This window comes from Callospermophilus lateralis, chromosome 2 (assembly GCF_048772815.1).
Source record: "Callospermophilus lateralis isolate mCalLat2 chromosome 2, mCalLat2.hap1, whole genome shotgun sequence".
NCBI lineage: Eukaryota > Metazoa > Chordata > Mammalia > Rodentia > Sciuridae > Callospermophilus > Callospermophilus lateralis.
Genome location: NC_135306.1, coordinates 32,409,182 through 32,430,013, shown reverse-complemented (window position 1 = coordinate 32,430,013; position 20,832 = coordinate 32,409,182). Strand labels below are relative to the sequence as shown.

Genomic DNA, 20,832 nt, shown 5'->3' with positions numbered 1-20,832 from the left:
TGGTGCTTACCCTAGCCCAGATAAAGTGGCTGATGTTTATGGAAATGCTATCTTATGTGGGTCACCACAGAAAGATAACAGGTTCCTCCTACTGAGATGGCTGCTGGTGGCAAAGTCTTTCCATGGGGCTGCAGCACAGTGGCCCTGGCCTGTGATCCCAAGGAGGCCTGCTCGGGGAGCCTGCCTGGCCATGGGCGGTAATCCAGCTGCCTCTGGGGGCCCTTCCCATCTCCACGTGGCCCTGGCCTTCTGCCCCTGCTCAGCTCCCTTGGGCTGCATGGAGGTGGTCTCCAGGCAGATGGTGCCCTAGCCCTGAACCCTAGATCCTCACATTGAGGTGGAGGAAGGGAGGCTCTGTGGATTCAGAGGACAGCAGGCTCTGGTGGCTCTGAGGGGTGTGTCACGACACTGATATTTGGGGATTTCCCTGTCAGTGTTCCCACCCCACCTCTTCTGGTCTCGGCCATTCTGGTGCCTTATTTGGCAGGGCAGCCGCTTCTCCGGGTGCTTTTTGGCAGCCGACATGCCCCTGGATGCAACTCTCTCCTTTTCTTTTCTCCTCCTTTCCAAATGGGTGCTTCTGTCATTCTAAAGGTATTTCCTGAGCGCCAGCCCTGTGAGGGGAGCTGGGACCTGGGGATGATTCTGGCACTGTGCCTGTCCCCTAGGAGGCCAGGGGCCTAGGGAAGCAGCCTGTGAACAATAAAGACCCCTGATGGTGGCAGGGGCTGCTGGGAGCAGCAGGTGGGCAGGACAGGCATCGGGGGTGGGGGTGTGGGGGGAGGCTGGGTTGGCTGGATGCTGGGGCTCTGGTGGGTGCCCAGACCAGGACTGGGGCATCCTGGGTGACCAGGGCACGCACACAGGCATGTCCACGTTGCTCAGCTCTTCCCCCAACGCCTTTCCTCCCACCACCGTGGCACAGGAACACAGGGCTCCGGACCTCTGAGGGTCAGGGTGTCCTCATGGGAAGACCGATGCCTGTCTTCACTTCTGTGTAATCAGAACTTGACACTGAGCACAGTTTCTATCAAAAGGAAGGGATCGGTTGGAGGGGCACCTCGCTGACCATTTGTTCTCTTTTGGATGGTGCCAGGGAGGGGCTTCCTGGACCCTCTGGGGCTGCTGAACCCACCGTGAGGTTCCCCATCTAGCTTGTCACACACAGTGTGCAGGGACTGCCACAGGCTGGAGAGTCTCCTGGTCAGCCCCCAGAGTACCTTCCAGTCGGGCCTCAGGGCTCTCTGCCTCTAGCAGAAGCCGGCAGTGTGCTCAGCGTCAGTGTGCGCTCAACTTCCCCTTTCCTCAGCGTCGGAATTCATTTATGTCCCCTGCCATGAATGGTCAGAGGTCCCTCAACTCAGCACATCCCAAACTGGACTCCTCACACCTGCCCCAGTCCTGTTCTTCCCCCTGGGTTCCCCATCTCGGGAATGGTGCCCTATTTATCTGGTCACCAAAAGAGAAACCAGGAAACATTCTCAAGGGTCCTCTTCCTCCCCCTCCTTACCCAGGCTGTCCCCAAGTCCCCTGAGCAGCTATGCGCTACTTCTTCCTCCCCCGGTTGAGGCCCACAGCCTCCCAACAGGTCTCCCACCTCCATCACCAGTTCCTCCCCCGCACCCTCCACCATGGCTTTCCTGCACCCAGCTGCAACCCCAAACTGGCTCCTCCTTGGAGCCTCCCAGACTTGGTACACTCCCATTTAATGACTGAAGGAAGCCCCACCTGGCTCCTGCCTTCAGGAACTAGGCACCAGGAAGTAGTTTAAAGTTTCCTTTGCCTTTTTGGAGGCCTTTGGTGACATCACGGAGCCAGGTCTCACACTGGACTCTGGACACACAGGGAGTCTCAGGGTTGGTCCTGCCCTGGAATGGCCCCTTGTCTGGAGGGGCCAACAGACACATGAGCGATTGACTTTAGGTCAGGGGGTCCTGGCACCAAATCGAGACTTTGGCAGAGACCAGAGGGAAGAGAGGAGGGAGGGAGAGGTGAATTCTGCTGAGAATCGGGGAGTGGGGGCTTCATGGAGGAGGCTGCTGCAGAATGAGGCCTGGAAAGATGAGTGAGGTCTGGCCGGCTGGGAGGGAGGCTGAGAAAGGGGCCCCTGTGAGCTGGGGGTGGGGGCCACAAGGAGGATGGAAGCAGGAGGGAGCAGCTGAGGAAAGGGGAAGTTTTACAGCTGCAGAATCTAGGGAAGCTCTCAGAGGAGTGGCGCCCATGGAGACTGTTGAATCCAAGCTGTGGGGATTTCTTCTCTCTTCAGGTGGGAGTGGAGGTTGAGGGCTCCGGCCTAGGCTGGGGCCTGGATGGCGGTTCTGGCTCCGGGGACCTCATGGACAGTGAGGAGCTGTTAAGAGTAAGTGCCTGGGACCAGGAGGGAGGAGCGCAGGGGTGGGCAGTAGGACCTGGCTGGCCAAGCTGAGGGTTGTTGGCAGAGTCCATGGGGCTCCTTACTCTTTTCCTCTCCTACGTGTTTGACATTTTCCACTTTGATCGGGTTCATATGGTTTGAAGAAAGTCTGGACCTGAGTTCATATTCAGAACCTGCTCTTCCCCCCGCCCCTTCCCTGGCTGCCCTCTGCAGCAGGCTGCTCCCAGCAAGTTTGCCCACTGACCTTCACCTCCACCGTTGGCTTTTGATCCCCCTGCCCCCATCTCACTCTTTGTTCAAGAAACAGATCCCCTGGCCTCCTCCCTGTCTGGATGGCATTTCACACCTTGACTTCCAGACCTTTCTTGAAGTCTTCCCTGCCCTCAGGCACCCCCACCCCTGCCTTTAGCTCTCCAGACAGCCCTTTCTCCCTCCTTGGCGCCTGTGCTCCCTGGCCCCTGCCCAAGGCTGGGCTCCACCAGTCTCTCTTAAATGGCCCCCAGGGGAGCGCCTCCCTTCTCCAGCTGCAGCTGTTGCCTCCTCCCCAGCCCCAACCTCATCCCCAGTCCTTCCCCTGAGCCCTGGGCATGGACCCCCAGTTAGAAGCTGCACTCTGTTGGCCCTTTGCCCACTCCTCAGACCACGTGACCAGGGCTGGAAGAGCTCTGGACTTAGTGGATGAGTCGAGTGGGAGCCCCAACGGATCTTCCAGGGGCCTGCCAGGTGGTGGGACCAGCCAACTTGCAAGAGGCTAAGAGGTCCACTTCAGGAGTTTCAAAGTAGCAGGCAGTGTAGACCTCCTGGTCAATAAGAACACTCAATTAACCAGAGCTCCTCTGGGCGTTCCGGCTAATTAGATCTCTACTGTATGAAGCACTTAGGAGAAAATGAGATGCAGTGAGCTTGGAAAGCCCTAGATTCAAATCCCGATTCTTCTACAGATTAGCAGTGTGTGTGAGTCTCCTGGTCTCATTGACCTGGCTGTCCCCATCTGCTGTGGGGACACCAAGCCCTCCATGTAGGGTCATTCTTAGGAATGAAGGGAATGTGTAAACATATATGCTCAGTACATATTTACCTCCCTTCACCATTTCTAACAAAATTTCTTGTTTTCTAGGGTCCTCCAGGTCCCCCAGGTCCACCGGGCTTGCCGGGGATTCCAGGAAAACCAGGAACTGATGTTTTTAATGGACCCCCTGGCTCCCCTGGAAAGGACGGAGCTGCTGGTGAACCCGGGCCCCCCGTGAGTGTCTGAAGTTCTGTCCCTGTTTCTGTGGCCATGGGGCTTCCCTTCACCAGGGAAGGGTCGACAGATTGCAGACGTCACATTGTCTGTGACTGGGGAGAGAGCAGCCAGCTAAGGTTTGCAAGCAAAATCCTCCACATTCAAGCCATCGCTGAGACTCCAGGGAAGTAGCCCCAGGAATATCATCTTACGGACCATTTTCCTGCTCTATCATGGCCAGTGTAGGAGGACAGACAGCTGTGAGATCTTAAAACCACAGGACCCCAGAGCTGGGCCTGGGTGGGTGCCCTGGAGAACATCCAGGTCCAGTCCTGCTCCTGACACCCCTGCAGAGGAAGAAATCTGAGAGTGACCCAGAGAGTGAAGGATGCTGGTCCAGGTTGCACAGCCAACAGCAGCCCAGCTGGGACCAGGACTGGCACTCTTGCCTTGACCCTGGCATAAGGACCTGGACCCACTGGCCTCACCCACCTCCCCACCCTGCCCTCCTTCCCAGGAAGGTGACTGATTGTCATTGATGTTCTGCAGGGTCCTGAGGGACAGCCTGGACCTGATGGAGCCTCTGGTGTTCCTGGGATGAAAGGGGAGAAGGTAAGGGGAAGGGAGGGGTGCATTCTAACACCAGGAGCCACCAGAGCCACGCTCTCCCACCCCGAATTCCGACCTGGCCTCTTCTGTGACTGATTCTCTGTAATTGCCTGCTGGTCACTTCTGCTGGATGTCCTCATCTTGGGACTCACTGTGCCCAACTCAGCATCTCCCCTGCCTCAGCTTCGGTGAATGATGTCACCATCTACCCAGGGACCTGGACTCAGGCACAGAGTCTTCTCCAGCCCTCCTTTCCCTCCCTTCCCTGCCACCAAAGGTCAGTTGCCAAGACCAACCTTTCTCTGCACCCTGATCAGACATTCTTCTCTTTTCACCCATGCTGGGCCATTGGGATCCACATGGGTGCCCCATTCTCTGCAGCCACAGTCCATCCTCCACCCAGTACCCTATCCACCTCCCCCTAGGGGGCCCTCATCAGTGACTTCCCCATTCACTGAGAAAAATCAGGGGTTCTCTTCTGCAGGGCAAAGTCCTGACACCCTTCCCCATCTACACCAGCTGCCCCTCTAGGTCATCACCCGCTACCCCCTCACATGGCTTCTGGCAGGAAGTAGTATATATTTACCTTCCCCTCGCTGTTTCTAGGAAAGTCCTTTCTCATCCTCCAAGGTCCAGTTCAGATACAATAGTCTGCCGTTATCCTAAGGAGATACGTTCTGAGACCCCCGTAGATTCCTGAAACTATGGATAGTACTAAACCCTGTACTTACTGTGGTTTTCCTGCATATCTATGATAAAGTTTAGTTCATAAATTAGGCACAGTAAGAAATCAACAACAATAGTTTTAGAAAAACCAAATATTTTAATAAAATTGATATGTCCCTACTCTTACACTTTGCCTTTATTAAGTAAAACAAGGGTTACTTGAACACTAGCACTGAGATACTGTGGCAGTGGATCTGATAACCAAGATGGTGACTAAGCAACTAACGGTGGGTCTCGTATTCAGTGTGGATATGCGGGACAGGGGGGTGACTCAAGTTCTGGGCAGGATGGAGCTGGACAGTGCAGGATTTCATCATGCTGCTCAGAACAGGGTGCAATTTCAAACTTGTGAATTGTTCATTTCTGGAATTGTCCAATTACTATTTTCAGACTGTGGTTGACTGGATAACTGCAACTGCAGGTAGTGAAACTGGACAGGGGAGCGGCACCGAATATCCTTTGGGAAGCTCTCCCGGCCTGTTTATGAGCAGACACATCCCTCTTTCCTACAATATTTATGCTGCAGGACCCTTCTTGACCAATGACAATAAAGATGTCAGCTTCCTTGTTGGGCCCCCATGCCCACCCTCCCAGGGAGCCCATAGCACTATCCCTGTACCCTTCAAAATTAGCACAGACCTCTCTGAGCACTTGAAGAATGAATGAAACTTCCTTCAGACACCATGTTAATCTGCCATTCTGGGTCTTGAGCCTCCCTTCCATTCCTCCTTCTCTGTCCATACGCCTGTCCTGTCTGCTGTCTGGAAGCCACATGCTGGTGTGGGGTGTGGGGAGTGGATTCCTGCCAGACAGACTTCCCCGCCTGCTTGATGAGATAAGCCATGTCCAGCAAAGAGAGGCAATAAAGATAAGGAAGCTTATACAAGGGATGTGGCCAGTGGGGCTTTTTAGGGTTGAGAAGAGAGAGGGTCCCTCCCTTCTGGGGTGGAGGTGGGGGCCTCTGTGCACCCCCTCCCTCATGAACGTGGAAATGTCAATGGCCTAGACGCCAGCGTCAGTGAACTAAATTTTCCATTTCCATCAGCTCTCAAGTAAGTTTATTTTAATTGAAGCGCTAACCCGATTTTCATGGAAAGCACATTTCTCAGAAAAAGAAGCAACTGTTGAGCTTTAGCAAACTATTTTACACGCACCAACTGTTTCATAAGAAATGAAATTTTGCAGGAGACACCACCAACCCACACTCATCTTGCCTGGTCTTTCCCCAGCAGCCTCCCCGACCCCCACTCTGTCTGGAACTTAGCCCACATCTGCACAGAGACACAGAGGGCAGCTTTGCAATGGGGAGACTCAGCAGTGCCCTGGAGGAGGGGCAGGGGCAGGCTTGCCCAGGATGATTGACAGTTGGATGACTGTTGAAGATCAATCCCATATTTGTTTGTTGATTTGTTCCTGAAATTTGTTCTACATCCCGATTTTTTGCACTATGTGTTTATGATGCTTTCTGAAGGAATACAGACTGAATGGAAAAGAGCAAAAATGGGCTGAAGGAAATGAGCCATCTCAGGGATGTTAAGGAACGTACCAAACAATGACACATTTGATCCTTGGCTCCTCACCAGAGTGTCTGCTCTTCAGCTTGCACACCTCACTCCCTGCCCCAGCTCCTATCACACAGTTGGATGGATCCACTTGTAGGAAAGACTCTCCTTAGCCACCGTGTCATTAGCAGGCCACAGAGACCATTCTAGGTAGTCACCCAAAGTGGAGTTCCCCACCAAAGAATAAGGTTCAGATTATTTAGCTGGGAATTTTAAAAATATAGAATCATCGATATCAGATATGGATGTTGTCATCCAAGTGTGGATGGTTGTTAAGAATGTATTAAATAGTGCTCAATTCAGCAGCACATATATCAAAAACTAGAGCCATTCAGAGATTAACATGGCCCTGCGCTAGGGTGACATGCAGATTTGGCAAGTGCTTCATATTTTTAATTTATGCTACTCAGGATATGTGAAGAATACAGCAATCCTTATCATTTTATCTTACTTTTTAAAAAAATGATATTTAAAATGAAAAAAATAGAAATTCAGGGCCAACTCATGTATATTATAAATATTTTCTAAATTCTCCTACCAGGTATTTTTCATGAAATATTAATGTATTTGAATCTATTTTTAAGTATTCCAATGAGGAAAATGTCACAGAAGTTTATATTACACACATACGCGCAAAGAATGTATCAAATGTTCTATGATAGAATTGAATGTCATTGAATAATTCAATGATACAGTATTTCTTAACATGTTTTCCCCCAATTAAGATGAGGAGCTAACTCTAAGATCTGTAGCTCAAGAAGGGGTGGGAGGGAGGGACCTGCTTCCTCAGCTGCAGAGCGCTCTGGAAAGGGTGCCACAGAACTTGCTGGGGATCGTGGCCCTCTGAAAACCATCTCTCTGCTTTGTACACGGCTGATTATCGGTGGTCAATTTTTGCTTCTTTCAGAATCTTTGTCATTCAGATTATTCTTCAGTCTCAGAAGGTACTAGGAAGTCAGGCAGGAAAGAGTCCAGGCTCTGAAATATTCTTGGGTACCCAGAATTGCTGAGGAACCTTGAGCTCCAAGAATTGACATTGAGTAACTTCACTGGGCCCAAAATGACATTGTACAATCAGCTTCTGTCTTTTCTGTAGATGTCAGGGAAGTGCAGTTAAATCTTTACCACCTTCTCTAAGGCTCTGGGTTTGATCTCCACCAGTACTGGGGGGAAAAAAAAAAGAAAGAAAGAAAAGAAAAGAAGGAGGGAGGGATCTGAGCAGGGAGCTACTTTTGCCTAGGATCCAGTAATGAGTTTAGAGCTTGTAACAACAAGTTTAAATGTTAAATGAAACATCACAGCGTTTGCCTGGTTTCCTGCTTTCTATCTTATTTCGTCATCAGATGTGTTTGGCACATCATCTGGATGATAACAGGCCTCCATAAAACCAAACAGACCACAGGCAACAGCAGTGGACGCTCAGTGCAGTGGTCACATTGCAAACACCATGAGCAGAGCCAGCAGACGCCCACAGGGCATCTCAGATACCATCGTAGAGGAAGAGATCCTCGGATCTGTTGGGTTCTTTGAAGTTCCCGTAGGCTGAGGTCTAGCAGTGTCTTTCCCCCTCCAGTTCATCCTGATGAGACAGACTTTCTGATCTGATGGTTTTACAGCGTTGCCATTCTCAAGCCGACCTCTCCACCTTTCATCCCTCCCAACCACATTTGCGGCTCTGCTAGTTGGAATCCTGGGACAGTGTGTGTCCTCACCACACAAAAATACTCTCACTAAGGAGTGAAGTAAACCTCCACCATCTCCACTTTGGAAGTATGGAGTCTTTCCTGAGCTTTTTCGTCAAAGCTCCCGCTTTCCACCCTACCCGTTCACAAAAATCCCAATAAGTGGATTCTTCTATCCCCTTCCATCTCATGTTCGTCCTCGTATCTTTGAGCCAGTAGAGTGGATCCAAGTGCTATCTCTTCACCTTGTACAAGCGGAATAAGATCATTTCTGAGGCAGATAGCAGGGGCTCATATGTCTTCAAGAACTTTATTTGAAATTGCTATAAGGTGCATTCTTGACTTGAAAGAAACAGGGAAAGCAATTGAAAAGACAGTTCTTCACTTGTGAACATGATTTTGAGCAGGGTCAACTGGCAGCACAGCTGTAAGGTGTTCAGAGATGGAGCCACTTGAGCCTCCGTTTCACAGTAGCCCTGGTGGCAGTTTGATTTGTTGCTGGGAAAATGCACAATGTCTGCACTTGGCTCAAGATCAGATGGCAGTAGGCGGTAGGCGATGGCCCCGCTGGTTGCACCCAAGAGAAGCAGACAGAGAAACCATAGCCTCTAGATTGGGCAACAAAATAGGAACTCAATTATTTGAGTCATGTTTCCACCCCAAGTGGAAGGTCATGTTCAGTTTCTCCCTGGCAGGGCTGGCCAAAGGGAGGTGACAGGTCCCAGATACAGCTTTTCCTTCCTCCAGCCCTCCTCCTCCCACTTCTCCAGATAGCCAGGATGTCCCCCCTGGCCTCTGGGTCAAGGAGGCACCCGAGGTGCACCTAAAGAGTGCAGCAATTGAGGGTCACTCTCCTATCATTCTTCCTGCCCTGGGAAGAACACAGGGAGACCGTGTTGGTTGTCCATGTGTGCAGGTCTTTCTGCAGAACATAACCATGGCCTCACCTCTGTCATGAACCCCCAGAACTTTGTTTAGGCTTATCCTCAATGACAGTCCCAAAGTGTCACAGCTGCAAAGAACCTGAAAATTATTTAGCTCCCTGGTTTCCTAACTTCATCCTGGCAGAGTCACGGATGTTGTGGAAGTGCCGGACGGCTGTGAGGTGGAGGACAGAGCCATCCCACCACAGGTGGTCTTTTAAATTAATTTTTAATTATACGAGAAGTTTGAGAACGCATCCTACGTTTTCCCCTTGATCATTCTTGGTGGAGGGTACCCTCTGCTCATATTTTCAGAGAGGGTCAGTTATCATCCCCAAATCTCTCAAAGTCTAAGGGCTGCATATCAAGTTCTTGAAGCCCTCCCTTGGGTTAGAGTAGGGGAAGTACCCCTTTACCTCTCTCATGGAAGGGGTGGGGAAGGACACTGTCTGGAATGCCAAGGACCCATTCTGTGATCTCTCCTGACTTCTGGTTTATTCTCAAGGAGGGGATGAGCTAACGGGTGAAGAATGGGGTTCATCAAGCTTTGGACAGGACTGACCTAGCAGACTGCCGTCTTAGGCCATATGCTTGTCTTAGAAACACCAGCCAAACCAAGACAGAAGGGGTCCCCTTGCAGTGTCCTGTTAACTGATGGGGACACAATTCTGCCCTTTCTTCTGAACATACCTAATGAAATATGTGCTCATGGACGTTTGTGTTTTTCAGGGTGCAAGAGGGCCTAACGGCTCCGTTGGTGAGAAGGTAAGAGAAAGCAAGTGTCTCTTCCCACTTCCCCTTCCCTGGGGTTTGCTATTGTTGGGGTGTTGGGCTGGAGCATCCAGTGCAGAAATGTCACGAAGCACAGACAAGCACACCTCAAGGAGCTGCTCAGGGAGGGCTGGTGGGGAGCTGATACCTGCTGGGGGGAGCTGTTTCCTTCCCCCCCACACACACCTTACAAACTCATTCCTGCGGGCCCATCCGCTTCTCTCCAAGTGAAATGTCAATTAGCAAGAGAGCTGTTCCTGTGCTATTGAGCACAGGTCAGAGACACATCTGCCTAGTTGACTTCAGAGGGTGGTTTTCTGACTCAGATGTTTAAGTCCTTCCATGAGGGAATCCGGGGACCTGTCATCAGCCTGTCCTCTTCCTTACAGGGTGACCCCGGCAGCAGAGGCTTACCAGGACCACCTGGGAAAAATGGACAAGTGGGCACCCCTGGAGTCAGGGGACCTCCAGGGCCTCCTGGCCCTCCTGGACCCCCAGGCCCTGGATGTACAACAGAACTTGGATTTGAGGTACTTTCCCCCCACTTTCTGTGGTTAAAGAATCACGTGCATTAGGGGCCACTGGAAGGACCAGTCCCCTGAATGCTAGTCCAGTTTGCCTCTTGAGTTACCAGCACCCCAAACCACATTAGCATAAGAGGGTGCTCCAGAATCAGATCTGAAAATCTCGTTCTTCCTCCTTCCCTAGGATACCGAAGGCTCAGGAAGTATCAGGCTGTTGAGTGAACCCAGAATCTCCGGGCCAACTGCTTCAAGTGTAGGTTGACTTTTGAAACCTTCTTATGAGGACAGTCTTGCTGTGGCACTGGAGTGTGGAGGCTGGGGAGGGAGGTGCACATCCTGGCTCCACCCCCTCAATAATTCACCTGCCCTGTGCCTTCAGCCCCCACCTGTGCAGTGGGGAGGCTTTGCATCTTGGAAGGTGCAAACAATTTCTCCAGGGAGAAGCAGTTTTGCACAAACTATCATTTGTGAAAATTTGAAAATTGTCTTTGTCTCTTCATCTCTCCCCGACCCCCTGCCTCCCTCCCGCTACCCTACGGAAGCTTCACAGTTTGGCCCATTTCAAAACCCTGCCCTCCTGATAGGCAGCCTCTCTGCTCTGTCCATCCCTGGGAGGCACTGTCCATGTCCACTGTGATGCTCTCCCCTGGATTTCATTAGCTTTGTCCCGTGGGACCCTGAAGGGAACAGCATGGCCCTACTCTGTAGCTGAACATGCAGACTTCCCCCCTCCCCCAGATGCAGGGGGCTCTAAGACCTGGTGCCGGGAGCAGGCCTCTGAGTCTTCTTCCCTGAGGAATTTTTTTTCTCGCTCTGGAAGGGGCATCTGTCCCGCATCCCTTGTTCCCATTGCCTGGAGTGAAACCAGTGGGAGAGCTGAGGGTAGACAGCAAGAGCGAGGACAGGGGAGCAGGCAGAGCAAATCCAAGGAAACCAAAGAATGGGGCTGGGGTTGTGGCTCAGCGGTAGAGCACTCGCCTGGCACGTGCAAGGCTCTGGGTTTGATCCTCAGCAGCACATAAAAACAAATAAAAGAAAGGTATTGTGTCCATCTACAGCTAAAAAATAAATATTAAAAAAAAAGAAAACCAAAAAACGTTCATTTATCTGCCTGTTTATTTTCTCAGGGTCCCAAAGGAGAAAAAGGAGACCAGGGACCCAAGGTAAGGTCACAGGTCTGTGGTGAAAGGACTTTCCAGCCTGGTTCTAGAAGCATTATCCATGTCCAATGAATTATCCCCCCACTTCTCTCCGCTGTAACCAGGGTGAAAGAGGGATGGATGGAGCCAGCACTGTGGGACCCCCTGGGCCCCGGGGACCACCTGGGCGCATTGAGATCCTGTCGAGTGTGAGTATCATCCAGGGTAGAGCTTGGCTGTGTATTTTCTCCCTTTGCCAAAGGTGCAAAAGCTGGGTGGTCTACCACTGCAGGGTCTTGGGGTGCTGGGTATGCAGGGCACAGAGCCAGCACCTGGTGTGGGAGCCTCTACCTGCCAGCTTCCTCACCTGGCTGGGCCTGCTCTAATGCTACCCCCTCACACAGCACCCCCCAGAAACTTCCCTCTGGTTGGCAGAGTTTGTGGTCAACTCAAAAGGCAGCCTAGGAGCATGAGAGGTATCAGGCTCTTGAGGAAGCCCCAGCTAAGCAGTTCCCCTCCTCCCCAGCCAGGTTCTGAACTTCATTGCTGATACAGGTCACATGGAAGGCTGTGGTCCACTTGTGTACGTCGAGTGTTCCTGCTCACTAACCCTAGAGTCCACAGACTTGCCTGCCAGTCAGTGGACGTGTTCCTAGAAGCAGGAAGGCCCAAAAGAAAGAAGTATGGTGCTCTGCTGAGCATGTCCCTGTAGGTCATCAGAAAGGTCCCTGTACCTTCCAGGGCCGGAGTAAAGGGATCAAGAGAGGCCAAGGATGACATCAAATGAGCCCCCTTTATGTCAAGGAAATATGTTTGGATGACCCCCTGGAAAGCTCTTTGGCTGTCTGTTAAAACCAAAAATATCCATACTGCAAAATTCCACATGGAAAGATCTCCAAACTGGTGGAGGAAGTATCCCCTTTCCTTCTGACCCCCCAAAATCTGTGACGTGGTTTTTTAGTTCATCATTAAAATTCCCACTGCACAGCAAGGACCTGGTAACAGGTCTGTCTCCTCCACTTGCCCCCTGGGGATTTTTTTTTCTTCTTTGAGCCCCACATGGGGCGGGGGCTCATGGCACATGGGGAAGGCTCCATCAGCATCAGCTGAATGAAACCTTGGATGTCATCTAATTTTCTATTCCTATCACCAACCCACTGGCATAGGTATCATGGACATACACTCCACAGCCAGTCTTATGCTGGTCACATGAATGTAAAGATGCAGGGCTCCTAGTGCAGTCAGGACAATGGCTATAACTCAGAGGCCAAGGAATCCAAGTGGGGAACAAGGGAGGAACGTTGGTTTGGGATATGAGAAGTCAAGGAAGACTTTCCAGAGGAAGTGTCTTTGGGTAGGGCCTAGAAAACGGAGAGGGATTTTACCAAGTAGACACGGAGGGCAGAACTTCCAGAGTTGAAGTGGCAACCATACCCTGAGCCAAAGCAGAGAGTAGCACTGTGTGATTCGCCCAAGACTCAGGGAGCTGATGGACAGGGGTGGCAGGCGTGGGGGTGGTGGAAGAGCCATGGGAATCTGAAAAGGAGACTGGAATGTGGCTGGGATCAGATCATGACCCCCTTAATAGCAGACCCTTCCATTCATGCAAGACAGTGACCCTTCTGCGAGAAATAACATCAAGCTGGTGGACAGTAGAAAGACAGAAAGTCCCAGATAACTGGGAAAAGGATCGCTGGAGTTAAAAAAAATATATATGACTAAAAAAATCGAGTGTGGGTAAGGATGTGGGAAAATAAGTCATCTTGTGTGCTTCTGTGGAAGTGTAAATTGTACGGCCTCTTTGAACGGTTCTTTGGCAATCTGTCGAAACTAAAAATAGGCATACTACAGAATTTCCACATGGAAAGATCTCTGCACAATATGGTTGAGTGGAAAAAGCAAATTCAGGAATAAAGCCTGCTGCCATTTATGTAAAATAACCACATGAGCAAACATGCACACGCCCACCCCCCCAACATTAAATGCTTCCTATGGGGATATAGACATAAGTATTAACATATACATATCTATGCACATATTTAAAATTTTTAAAAGAGAGGAGGCATTCACGTGTTGTGCCATTTTAAAGTTAATTAAAAAAGAAAAGTGACAAGACGGCTCAGGGCGGTGTGGTAGGAAGCAGGAGGGATGGGTGTCATTGGCAGGGGCCTTGGGGTGTTATCAATATGTGCCTTGCTGGGTGACTTCAATGAAAGCCTCACAGTCAGAAGCAAGACAGAACACATGCCATCTTTTGTCCTCATGCTATGATTTCTCTCTTTTCAGTCTTTGATCAATATCACCCATGGATCCATGAATTTATCGGACATTCCTGAGCTCATGGGGCCTCCGGTTTGTATCTGCAGCTGCCTTAGAGTGAAGTCCCTACCCAAGGGCCCTGTTGAAACAATGTCATGTTGGTTTGGAATCCTTTCCGCTCCTGAAGCATCGAGCTAGAGTATATCAGGGTAGAATGGAAAGATAACTTTGCATGTTGGAGAAGTTGCTTTCATATTAATTTGATCTTGCAGAGAGTTGTGTCCACTGCAGCAGAAGTTTCTAGTCCTAGGCATCAGAAATATGTGTCATAGAAGTCAAGGGATCCTAGGAACAGACAGATTGCCACCTGTGCTGTGTTCTGGGTGTGCTGTTATCTGCAGCGTCCAATTTCCAGGAAGAGCCTAGAGGGAAGCATAGTTGTGTTAATGGGAACCTGAAGCACGAGGAGAGAATATGATTTGCCTCAGTCTTTCTAGTCCCCTTTTAGAGATGAGGAAATTAATGCACAAGGAAGTGACACTACCTCTGCAAGTCCACAGGGTTGGCCCATAGCACAGCAGGACCTAAGAGGAAGAAAGCTCCCTCCTCCCTCCTGTACAATAAATCCCCAATTGCATCTGGCAGCTGGGAAGGAGGAAAGCTCTTGCTTAGGAGCCTTGGGATTCCAGCCCTAGCTCCACCACACCCCACTCTGAGCCCCAGATCCTCTTCTCTGATAGCACCTTGCCATTTGGAGATGGCTGATAGGAGGTGAGGGATGTGAAGCTGCTTTGTGTACTTTGGCACTACGAGTCACCATGGAAACCAAGGCTTATACCTCTGCAGCTGTACAGGGCCCAGGGCTGCTTGGGCTGTCACTGCAGATCCCAGGGAAGTTGGCCTGTCCATCCATGCCCTGGAGAAAATAAGTCATCTTGTGTGCTTCTGTGGAAGTGTAAAATCCACTAGCTGCCCAAAGATTTCTGCAGTTATCTGAGAGGTTGTCTGCCACCGGGCTTCCCCTGTGGAGTGATGTTGGTCTGTGGGTTGTCTGAATCTTCTGCACTGCATCCATATATATATATGAGGTTGGCAGGAAAAGGAAGAGGGGCCCTGGCCACCATCATAGGACAGCACCCCAACTCTTGGTGTCTCAGATCCTTTAATTGGCTAGTTACCAGCATGAGCCCACATCCTCCCAGTCCCCCAGGCTGCCTCCCTACCCACTCCTCAGAGTTTACCTGTGGAGGTCCCATGCCGTCATCATCACCCCTAAGGATTTCAAGTGCGGAGGGACCTCACCGAGGAGGAAGCTGCAGAGTGGGGCTCTGGGTGCCTGAGTGCAACTTCTGCCTCTAGTGCCAACTAGCTGTGTGGCTGCAGGGTTTCTTCCCTCCCAGGCTCAGCATCTTCTGCAAAATGGGGCAGTCGGACCACCAAGCCCTCCCAGGGGGACAGCCTAGGCCCTGGGAAGGTGCTGGGGCCGCGTGTTCCTGCTGGTTTTGGAAATGCTTTGTCTTTGGTGTTTCACAGGGACCGGATGGTTTGCCTGGGCTGCCCGGATTTCCAGTAAGTTCCATCTGTGCTCAGGGCTGTGCTCATTCTGTTTCTTCCACCTGGAATGACATTTTTCTCCATCTCTACATGACCAAGCTCCAGCACCATCTCTTTCATTAATTTTTGTGTCCTTGTTCTCACCTCGAAGGGTCCCCTTCTTTGAGTCTCATGGGGCTTTATTGTCACCACTCTTGTGATACTTTTCTGCCTTAAATAACGGTTATTTGTCCCCTTGTCTGTTTTGTTTGTTCTTGGCTGTTTGCAAAAACTTTGGGGAGGGTTAGGTCCTACTCACGTCTTCTTACCCCAGGACCAACCAAAGCCTGGCTTGCCATTAATGAGAGTAGATGCTTTAGGTAGAAAAAGTTCAAGTAGATGAAGTCCCTGAAGAGACAGGATGTAGTGGTGGAAAGTGGGGGAAGGAGAACCTTGGGATAGGATCCCAACAATTGACAGTCCATATATGCCATTATGGGGCTTATACCATGGAAGAGGAAGATCCATTTCTACATCAAAAGTGATTATTTGTGTCTAAAAGTTTAAATGTGTGCTGAAGCCTGGCCCCAGGGCAGGATATGAACAATTTCTTTTAAGACCCTGCACCTCTGAAAGTCCTAATGCCAACAGGTGACACACACCGCTTCTAGGACAAAAGAAAGAAATTTATCAAAATGTAATAGAAATTTGTTCTTCCCAGTAGAATTATAGGTCATCTCTGTTTTACTTTGGGGAACAGTTTTACATTTTCTAACAGAGCATAAACTACAGTGACACTAGCAATACATGTTAACTAGACTTGAGAAAACAGTCGGGAGTGCCGACCACGGTGTAACACCCCGGTTAGCAGAAGAGTCCAGACCTCAGCTCCACCCCAGCTTGACTGCTCCCGAAGCCAAAGCATATTCCAGAACACACCCTCCTCTCAAGAGTGGCTGTGTGTTCTGAGGGAGCCCCAGGCTCCTCAAAAGAGCCTGTTTACCAGTGTAGGGCACAAGGAGGGGACCAGATAGGCAGGATCCAGGCTGCCAAGGGAAGCTCCACTGGACATATTTATATATTGGGCTTGTGAAAAGTTAACAGTCAAGTGTTGAAATGCATTTTGGAGAGGATGTTGTGAGTCACCGTGACAGACATCCAGTATATGAGGACTTGAGAAGAGGTCACCTCTGGGTGGGGCATGTGGAATTTGGTTCTGCAGAGGGGTGATGCCATCCCTGCAGGGGTGGCATGAGCATGGGTACAGAAGCAGTGGGGTGGGGGGTGCAGGGAGGTCAAGGGAAGGAGCTGCCCTGGTGGTGTGGAAGGTAAGGTGCAGGCCTGGCTGGACGGGCTTGGGAGTCAGGCTAGGATGCTGGGCCCCATCTCACAGGTAGTGGGGAGCAAAAGGATGAGAGTCATAGAGGGTGAGTGTTGGAGTGAGTGGGCAGCAGGATGGCCCAGGGGGGCAGGGGGTAAGTTGAAGCAGCTTCCTTGCTGGGAGAAACCACCATTTAGAGAAGCCCGGAACCTCTGGGCCTCCTGCCACTCAGGGTCACTTTCTCTAGACCACAATTTCTGGGCCTCTTAAAAAATCTCCGAAAATCTCGTAGCTAATCATGACTTCTACCTTCCTGGGGAATGGCATGCTCTATTTTTCTACTTTGGTGTGGGGGAAGTTTTTCTGATTGGTTAAAGCATTTTAACAAACAACACAATACCTTCCAATAATTCCTTCCAGGGCCCTAGAGGACCAAAAGGTGACACTGGTGTGCCTGGATTTCCAGGACTCAAAGGAGAACAGGTGAGGGGGACCAGGTGTCTGGGTGGGATCGTGCTGTGGAATTTGCTGACCATTTCCAGTGAGCTGAACATGAATGTTAGTTAGCTCTCCTCTTCTCTGAGATACAATTCAGATACCATAATAATTTCTTTAAATTATATTCAGTGGTTATTAGTAGATTTGCAACATTGTGTAACTACCAGTGCTATCTAATTCTAGAACGTTTTCATCATGTCCAAAAGAAACCCTGTGTCTATTAGCAGTCACTCTTCAGCTCCTAACATTTATTATCTCAGGGTTCCTCCATGGCACAGGTTATCCATGGGGACATGAAATTGAATTTCACCACAATTTGGAAAAAGAATGCCACTCAGCACCCCCTTGAATGCAGTGGGTGGTCTATCACCTGCTGGGTGTCCTCCTTAGAATATGCATACTCCCCAGGGACGGGTTTTTCTCCAGCTCTAGAACCAGGTTAGACCTGCTACACAAATGACACTCACAGCCCTTGAGGGATCAAAGTGTGCCTAGCTCATGAATAAAACGAATGCCAGTATTTAGAATTACAAGTTGGGGCCTTCTGCAGCTGGATGACAGTCTCGGTTCACAATCTTTGGAATAAATATTTAGCATGCAGAGCACTTCCTGAGCGCTCCCTGGGTGCAGAATCAGTCTTTGTACCTTCTACGTTTGCCTCTTAGAATTGACTTCCCGGGTGATTTTTATAGATGAGGGGAAGAGTGACAGCCATAAACAGATCACAGAAATCTAGATTGAATTCTCTCACCCGCCCACTCATTTATATATTCATTCCTCTTTCATCTACTACCCACAAAGGTGTGCCAGCAGGTTCCTATACTGATCAGCAGGGGTGTGGAAATAGGACCCGGGCAACAAACAGGAGAGGTGGCAGGGGGCGTGTGCCAGCGAGCTTGAGCGTCCCCTAAGCCTGCCATGGGGAGCCAGCAGTGTGCTTTCCAAGAGGAGAGAGCGTGACGATCTCTTTCCCTCCTCCATCTCTTTCCCTGTCTCCATGTTGCCACGCTGGCCTCCACAGAGGAGGAGAGAGGCTCCGGTGTCTGTTGGGCCACATGGGTGGAGGGTTGACACGCTTGGGAGACCTTTAGAGCCACATGGGGTCAATATCTTGGGTGCTTTTGCTGCCAAGGGCCTGCAGGGAGAGCAGTGTGGGGCAGCTCTGGCTTGGAGAAGAGCTGTTCTTGCTTCCAATGCTGTTCCTGATGTGACAAGGTCAGATGGACCTGGCAGCACCTAACCCTCTGCTGCTGTGAATGACGGGGACAGATGCCCCAGGTGGCCCTGCTCCAGCCATTGCAGCCCATGTGCTTCCTCTCACTTTGCCTCTAATGCTTTTGTGCCTGCTTCTTCTTGCTGCTGGCGGACTCAGGACTGCCTTTCCTCACCAGCGGAGTGGTAAGACCCAAGTATCGTGCATGGGCTTTGGGGGATGGAGGAAGAGGCTGCTCTGCTGGCTTTAGTACCGCTGCCTGGCTGCTTCGAGCCCTGTTGAAAGGAGGCTTTGGTGTGGCCCAGCCCAGCTCCCCAGGGGCCAGCATCAGACCTCCCAGGGAGACAGAAGGTTTCTCTACTTGGCCTTGCTCTCTGGACTTTTGTTTTCTCAGGACCCTCTGGGGATAGTGGGTGGCTCTGCCGAGGACAGGATTGAGGGTGGGATCCTTCATCCTTGCCTGTCTCCCATCTCCCCTTCTCTAACTAACATCTGAGATAGCTTTGCCTGACCAAGTAATTTTTTCACACAGAAGCCTGGAATTTGGAGGCAAAACTGGCCATGGAAACACAGGGCCCCTGTGTTGAGAGAGGCGTCTGGTGTCTTTACCTTCATCTCTTTCTCAATTTCAGAAGCTTTAACAAGAATGAGGATACTTGATAGGAACAGATCTTAAGTCAAGTTGTTAGGAAGTTAAGCCACCAGATATATCAGGAGCCAGAAGTTCCTGGAGGGGTATCATGTGGCAAGTGGTGGACAGGACCATGCTAGGGCTGGTTCCTGGATGATTGATAGTGAGGGTGCAGATCGATCATAGTGGGAGCCCCGGAGGGCTATGGGAGGCTATGGCCTGTGCTATGACACCGTAGCTCTGATGGTCCGTGGAGGGATCGTGATCACATAGGAGGCTATCGCAATCCTCTACTGAGAGGTAATTTTGGGAAGCAGTGGGGCTGGAAGGGTTTTGTGAAGGCAGGACAGAGGTGATTAATCATGGCAGCAGGCCCAAGAGGTCTTAGTGATCCACTGGGCACGATAGCAGGAACAAGCGTGACTTCGCTGAAAGGCTCTCTTCATTGCAGGGTGAGAAGGGAGAGCCTGGCGCCATCCTGACGGGGGATATTCCTCTGGAAAGGCTGAAGGGGAAAAAGGTAATTGTGTCACCAGGTGCTGAAGCCACCACACATCTACTTTTTGGCTTTCCATATTGGTATCTCTCACAGTGTTCCTCAGACTGACAAGTATGTATCTCCCCATTTTAGGGTGAACCTGGAATGCACGGGACCCCAGGACCCATGGTAAGCCACAGTGTCTCTCAGCTGAGTCTGGACTGGGGTATGACAAAGTTATAATACTTTCCTTACTTAGATGCAGTCGTCCCAGTCGTGAGAATATAAAGGATGTGGCAAAGCATCCACGTGTTAGAAAGGCTAGCTGCAGTTGCATAAGCTTCTCAGGGCCCAGCACAGTAGCAGCCAAGTCTCCCTCTTCCCAAGTGCCCTGTGGTTATTCCCTCTTGGGCCTCTCTCCTCCAGGCAGTGACTCAGGGACCCAGGAGGGTCCATGCTGTGACTCTGCCATCTTGTGGATTCCAAGTCACACCAATATCTTCCACCTGGCAGGCTGAGTTTGTGGTCAGGGAAGACTGGAAACAATGAACATCACTTTGAGTACATTCTCTTTGGCCAGAACTTAGATCCCTGGGGCCTCAGACAGGTAGCCATAGCTGTGTGTCCAGGAAAGAGGGGGGAGCAGATGGTGGTGAGCACTCAAGGTCATACCACAGTTGTTAATCTAAGATTGCCATTTGACAGGAAGCCCTGCTGTTTTAGTCAGGTTTTTTGTTTGTTTGTTTTTTGTTTTTTTGTTATTTTTTTGCTGCTGTGACTAAAAGACCCAACCAGAAAAATTGTAGAGGAGAAAAAGTTTATTTGAGGCTCTCAATTTCAGAGGTCTTAGTCTATAGAAGGCTGGCTCCATTCCTTGGGGTTCCAGGTGAGGCAGAATATCATGGCAGAAGAATGGGGTGGAGGGAAGCAGCTCACATGATGATCAGGAAACAGAAAGAGGTCTCCACTTGCCAGATACAAATATATAACTGGTAGCCACGCCCCCAATGAGCCACTTCCTCCAGCCACACCCATCCGCCTCCAGTTACCAGTTAGTCCCATTTAAGATTAGTTCACTGATTATATTAAGTCTACAACTCAATAATTTCTCCTCCAAACCTTCTTGCATTGCCTCACACGTGAGCTTTTGGGGGACACCTCACATCCAAACCATAACACCCACAAAATCTCTCTGAGCTTTTTGGATTCTATCTGCTGCTTGCCCTCTTCTCCGGGCTTGTTTGCCTATCTGTTGGAGGAGAGATGGGATTAAGACTAGATAGTATTTTAGGTGCTTCTGGACTGGCTGTTCTAGGGATCCAACACAGCTGGACAGTTTTCCTATTATTTCTCTCAAGGATGAG

General features: G+C 50.5%; 1 protein-coding gene and 1 non-coding gene across 5 annotated transcripts in view; both read left to right on the top strand.

The window, feature by feature from the left end:
* Col15a1 (collagen type XV alpha 1 chain) overlaps positions 1-20,832 on the top strand; it is a 110,963-nt gene that overhangs the window by 62,021 nt on the left and 28,110 nt on the right. For all 4 annotated transcript variants that reach the window (XM_076845767.2, XM_076845766.2, XM_076845768.2 and 1 more), the window contains 13 exons: positions 2,267-2,359; positions 3,492-3,617; positions 4,149-4,211; positions 9,831-9,866; positions 10,262-10,402; positions 10,581-10,649; positions 11,524-11,559; positions 11,661-11,744; positions 13,822-13,887; positions 15,328-15,363; positions 17,069-17,131; positions 19,442-19,510; positions 19,622-19,657. In XM_076845767.2, coding sequence (XP_076701882.2) covers positions 2,267-2,359; positions 3,492-3,617; positions 4,149-4,211; positions 9,831-9,866; positions 10,262-10,402; positions 10,581-10,649; positions 11,524-11,559; positions 11,661-11,744; positions 13,822-13,887; positions 15,328-15,363; positions 17,069-17,131; positions 19,442-19,510; positions 19,622-19,657 — 918 coding nt within the window. The remainder of the gene's footprint in view (positions 1-2,266; positions 2,360-3,491; positions 3,618-4,148; positions 4,212-9,830; positions 9,867-10,261; positions 10,403-10,580; positions 10,650-11,523; positions 11,560-11,660; positions 11,745-13,821; positions 13,888-15,327; positions 15,364-17,068; positions 17,132-19,441; positions 19,511-19,621; positions 19,658-20,832) is intronic.
* LOC143393211 (U6 spliceosomal RNA) lies at positions 6,787-6,890 on the top strand. The gene has a single exon (XR_013090517.1). It is a non-coding gene; the product is annotated as a U6 spliceosomal RNA (small nuclear RNA).